This window comes from Myotis davidii, unplaced genomic scaffold (assembly GCF_000327345.1).
Source record: "Myotis davidii unplaced genomic scaffold, ASM32734v1 scaffold1, whole genome shotgun sequence".
In the NCBI taxonomy this organism is placed as follows: Eukaryota; Metazoa; Chordata; class Mammalia; order Chiroptera; family Vespertilionidae; genus Myotis; species Myotis davidii.
The window spans coordinates 8,885,833-8,891,832 of record NW_006294681.1 but is presented as its reverse complement, the minus strand read 5'-3'; the positions used below and the strand labels follow the sequence as shown (position 1 = coordinate 8,891,832).

The window sequence follows — 6,000 nt, the reverse complement described above, 5'->3', positions numbered from 1 at the left end:
AGCCAGGATGTATTATTTAGTTCGTGATGGTCACATTGACCTTTTCAGCTTCTCATTACAAACAATGCTGCAAAGATGATCTTTACACATTAGTATGTGTACACGTGTATCTCTAGGATAAAGTCTCAAAGGTACATGTATTTTTAAATTTTTATATATATTACCAAATTGCCCTTCAAATTATTGCTAAATATAGGTGTCCCAAAAAACGTATACATACTTTAACAGTTCAGTTTTGAAAATGAAATGTATTTTAATAAATGCTGCCTTTATAGTTATTCGAAGTGTGTGTACACATGTTTTTTGGGACATCATATATATATATATATATATATATATACACACACACCAGCTAATGGTGGATATAATTGTTTCTTTAATTGTTTGTTTTCCCATGACTTTATACCAGGAATTATAGAATCTTGGCGAGTTGGTATTTTAAAGATGAAAATAAGGAATTACAAAGCCATTTTCAGATCATTTTATATTACCTAGTAGTCACCTGCTTTAAATTGTCTTTTTACAAAAGACACTCATGTGAGAAAGATTGGACTTTCTAGGGTAGAACAGGGTAACAAGTGAAAGGTAGGCAGCCATAAGTTTTACTCTCAGTATGAAAGAACTTTCTAAGCACTGTGGCCAGTGGAGCAACCTGCCTTGGAGATAAGGAGGTCCCTGCCCAGAGCTGGAAAATTTTTATTTCCAGTGGAATAAACAACCACAAGGTATGTTCAGGAAGAAATTTCTGAGTTTACTGGAATACGATACAAGGAAAATGTAGTAGCTCGACCATAGTGTATGTGAGATGACTTCAGGTGGTACAAACTTTAAAATTTTTAACTGGTTTATATTCATTTTTATGTATATTTGCTGTGTTGCTATATTACTAGAAAATCATATACTCTAAAATGCTACAACTATACATAAACGTTGGGCAATAATATGCTTGATGACTTCCAAAGTCTCTTCAAAACTGAGATTCTACAGTTCTAGATGTAATCTCCATATTATTAAATTATCAAATAATAAAATGACTTCTCAACCCCAGCCTGTTACATTTATTACAAGCAATTTAAACACAAACCAAGTTCTAGCATTACAGATTTCAAGTATTAGGAGCTTGGGGGAATTCCATGAAAACTTAAGTTCAGGTGAAGACCCATCCTGAAACTATACACAACTCAAAAAACAAAATCAGAAGCCCATTGCTATTGGCATCCCCTTTATCCATCAGCACCTTCTAAAGACCAGTGTTAGGAAGAGAATAAGCTGTGTTTACACAAGACCATATCCCTCTGTGGCTATCATGAGACCACCAGCCAGTCCACCATATTCAGAGGTGAATATTTATTTAACTCATACATAAATTTTACATGATATCCATTGTTATAAACATAGGCACATTTTTTAAAACTCAGGGTACATTCAAAACTACTCCCTTATGCCACCCCACTCCAATCCCCTGAAGATGGAATATCTGATATTTGTAAAACAATGGCCAGAGAGGCTCTGCACATTAATTTTGGGAGAGTGCTTCTGACCATTATGATCATTCCTTCTGAATTCAACCAAGAAGGGTCAATAAGTTTTTAAACAAAGGAGCATGCATTTTTCAGCCTTTTAATTCCATCAACTGATAGAATTAATTGGCCTCTGCTTGGGTATTTTTTAATAGGTGTATGGTTTTGTTTCTCCTACTTAGTTCAAGTCTTAAAATAAATATTTTTTCCTGCTGGCCTTTAAATGCCTCTGGGATGGTTTAAAGGTATGTCACCTAAACACATCTCTAACAAATGGGTAGCTTCCCACTAAGTACAGTTAAACATCCCTCTTTCCTGCTGGTTTGCCCTTAAAGGGACAAACATTGCAAATTTAATAATTCATTGGTTCACATAAGAAACAGACTGAGCACAGAGCAAGTCGGGCAGAGACAAATTCATCAAAATGACTCAGTTGATTGATTTGATTATACCAGGCATGATCCAGATGTATGAGTTTGTCATTCACAACACTCATAACACACATCAAGACAAGATTATGATCTACACTATAAAGTCGTAATTTGAATTCAGAATGAGAAAAAAATGAGTGTTTGGAATTGATTCATCATAGCCACTCTGATATGATACACTAACTTGGAAGAAAATAAAATGATTCATATATACAAGTCTCTTAGTAAAATTGTCTATTTCTTGCTCATAATACATTTTAATTCAGAAAATGCATTAATTTTATTCAAATATATTTTTTCTAAAATATAAATATATTAAGTTTTTATAAATGCAGAGAATGTAGTTTCTGTTGATTCCCCACCCAGATATTAATCAGTCCAAAACTTGTGATGAAGAAATCATATTTGTAATTGTGATCATTTTACTTTGTCTATAAATATATAATAGGATCTTTGCAACTTAATTATGAGTAACTCATACTTCATATACTACTGAGCACCTTAGATTACATATTGTTGAATTAAACTATTGGCATTAATATATGTAATTTAACACGTTATTTACAATCACAAGTATAATTCTCTTGTATAACAACATTCCAGTGATTCTGAAAATATATAATGAAAGAGTGCAGTATAATTTACAAATGCATCAAAGCTTTTCTTACAATAGTTAGCCTGGGACTTGACACTCTTCAGCATTTTAAAATAAGAAACCAAAAAAAAAAAAAAAAATACCATCTAGGTTCTAAAACTGTATTTTCCACAGTTTTTTTGTTTGTTTGTTTTTTCCTTTTAACAAGAGCTACCCAGGATGTCCTGTGTTTTGTTTTGTTTTTGTTGTTGTTGTTTTTGTAACACAAACTTCCCAGGATGCTCTGTTAGAAAGGAGTTCTGTAGGCAAATGTAGGGAATGGCACATGGATCCCCCTTGGAGAACTGCAATGTAAATTGAAGTCTCCAAGGAGGCCTGCAATCTGTTTAACTTTTCTTAACTCCATATTTAACAAGCATTTTTTATTCCCAACCTCTTAGTGCACCCCCACAGAACACCACTCAATGCCCCTTGGAACTAGTGTGACACGATACATATTGGGGAGGCGCTGATCTAAAATAAAATTTTGCAATTGAATAAACACTTATGTCTGAGGGAGCAAAGCACATTCCTTTAACAGTTTCCACTTTTTAAAGCTCTTTGCATAGGATAGGTATTTGCCAAATACAACTTTGAAAAAAAACACACACATATCTAACCCAGACTATTTGTCTATGTAAACTGTTTGGGGAAAAAAGGTTACAAATGCTTGTAGAAATTCTAGAGCTTATTTTCAGGGTTTGAGGAAAGTGGCTCCTAAATCAAGTATAAGGTGTCTTTTTAATTAATTTGTTTTGAAAGATAAAAGCATTTGATCAGTAATATGCTATGTGGTGTCTGAAAATATTCTTGTAGAAAAATATCAGGTCATTATATTATTTCCCTGGAATTCCGAAAGAGCTGTGGACGCTACCAATAGATTTGATTATAACATTGGGTCTATATGTGAAACCCAGTATCATCCAGAATGATATGAGGCTGCTCTATTACTGGTTCAAAAATACATGCATACAAGCACAGGCAGGAACAAGGGTCAATAAATTGCTCAGTGCTTCCACTGAAAACCACAGAATGATGATAATTAGTTAACCCCACATGACTTGTATAGATATGTATATATCAAATGGCAATCATTAAAAAAAGTATCCATAATTTGCTTTCTATAAATAACGCCACCAGTCTTGGCTCTACAATGGCAGACCTTGGTGTGAGTGCAGCCCAGAATTAAGCATCTTTCAGTCTCCGCTGGCTCAGCTTCCACCAGCTCACCACTAAGATCAGTGTCTGGGGCTTCAATTCCTGCTCAGCATATGCTAATGGAACACTTTAGCATCTTTCTACATCATCGAAAGATAATTCACCAAGAAAAAGTAAGAGGTGCTTCACACTTAAAAGGTGGGTTTCCATTTAAAGTACTTCTCTCTCCTTTCCATGGAAAGTCAACTCAGAAGTAGGAGATAAATCACAATAAACATGGGGTCACTAATGGACAGGAGAGAGGAAAATGTCCATTTCTCATCTTACTATTCAGCCCTTGCTTACCTGGGTAAACCAGTTGCCTAGAAACTGGTGTGATTAAGATCTGCACATGCTGTTCTACTGGAACGTCCTTGATTGTCAAAAGCTACGCCGAGTATTTCCAACCGCCCTCTCCTCTTTACCCGTTTACTGCTCTAAAAAGACAGTTTGATTCTGATGCTCCCTGTGGTGTTTTCTTAGGATTCCTCCTTGTCGTTGGTGAAATGGACAAGAGGAGTCTGGGACAGTTACGCAGGGCTCCCGGGATCTAAAGCCGGCTGTGGCATGCGACATCGATGGCACACTTGCTGGTGGCATCGCAGCCCTCCTTCCCTCAAAGGCAAGTCGCCCCTCTGTTCAGGCCATCAGGCCCAGTCTTGTGATTTTAGCTGACAGGAAGGAATGAATGATGAAAACAATTGGCTTGGGGCAGGAATGAAGGTCCAGTTGCTGAAATTTGAAAAGAAGAGAGCATGAGAGGTTATCAAAATAATGCTTGGTACAGAAGAGCGATTTACACATCAAACGGGTCAGAGCACTTCCTGCTTTTCAGAATTAACTGGGGGCAATTAATGTTTTTAAATCCTTGCCCCTCAATGAAACTAAAAAGTGCCTCTTTGAACTTATTCCTTACATCTCACATATCTTTTTCTCCGAAATTGGTTCTGTGAAATTTATACATACCAATAGCATAAATATTAATATTGCCCTTCCTGACTGTCTATTTTCAATATCACAATCTTGATATTAATTATGTTGGGTTAGGTACCGCATTGAAGCAGCACTAAATTTCACGTCTGAAGATTTGGTTTGAGTCTTGGCTCTTTTAAATGAAGCGTCACTTAAAATTTTTTTTGGTCCTACCCAACTCACAGGGTGATTAGAGTATTAAATGAGATACTGTATGTGAAAATTCTTTATACGCTCCAAACACAGGACCCATGCTGCTCAGCAACTGTGTCCTCACTGTCCACTGGCCTGTACTCTTGGATTGTTGTAGGCAAGCATGTCATGTGTCTGGTAAGGCCCTCTCCAAAGACTCACCCTCCTTGGTGTGTTCTTGCAGAGCCAACACCTGGTCAGGGTGGATTTGTATCACTTGACCCAATTCAATATCCATAATTTGGATACAGGTTCTAAAAACTGTATTTTTAGACTTGTGCCTAATTCTGATCTACCGTCCCCAATTCTCTCTGATGATGGAAAATAACAAGCTGAATGTGTATCTAGCAAAGTTAAGGTTTTACACATTATATATGAACCAGGCACTGTGCTAAGTATTTTCTATATGCTGTCATGGAATTTTCACAAAATCCCTGTGAGGTAGCTGTTGTGATCTCTGTGACTTCTATGGGAAACTAAGATTTGGGTGAAGTTATAAAGCTTTCTGAGATCATTGATCATGCAGTACAGAGAGTGTGGGCTCAAAGGCAAGTCTATCTGATGTCAGAGTCAGGGCTTCACCACCATAATCTGTTTCACCAACAGAACGAAACTTCCAAAAGTCACTTTAAAGATGATCTACTTCGGTCCCTGTGTTTTATGGATGGGGATATCAGATCCAAAGCCATAGAAGGACTGCCCAAGACAGTGGTGATGAACTCCAGACTTAGACAACATGTGTCTCTTGGCCTTCACCTTACTGCCTGTCCCACAGCTCTTCTCTGCTCCCTTCCCCCACCCCAGAGGCCTGCGTCCTGCTTCCTGGGGTTGCTTAACAGGACACTTTGGGGGAGCTGTCTGTGCACTTGAGCTTATCAGCCTCATGTACTCGCAGCAAATCAGTCCTTCCTAAGTCTTCCAAGTCAGGTCGTAATTACAGGCAGGAAGGCTGACATTTAGACAGAAGTGATTTTCCTCACAAGCAAAAATAGCCTTGAATTTTCAAGTCAAGGGTAAAGCAGGAGACTGGTTCTTGTTCTTTCCGACTCTTCTA

At 37.2% G+C, this 6,000-nt stretch overlaps 1 protein-coding gene across 1 annotated transcript in view; it reads right to left on the bottom strand.

Annotated features, from left to right (window-relative positions):
- Positions 1-1,043: 1,043 nt before the first annotated feature.
- SNTB1 (syntrophin beta 1) overlaps positions 1,044-6,000 on the bottom strand; it is a gene marked incomplete at its 5' end in the record, with an annotated part of 223,960 nt that continues 219,003 nt past the window's right edge. The window contains one exon of the mRNA XM_006769125.2: positions 1,044-4,514. Coding sequence (XP_006769188.1) covers positions 4,422-4,514 — 93 coding nt within the window. The remainder of the gene's footprint in view (positions 4,515-6,000) is intronic.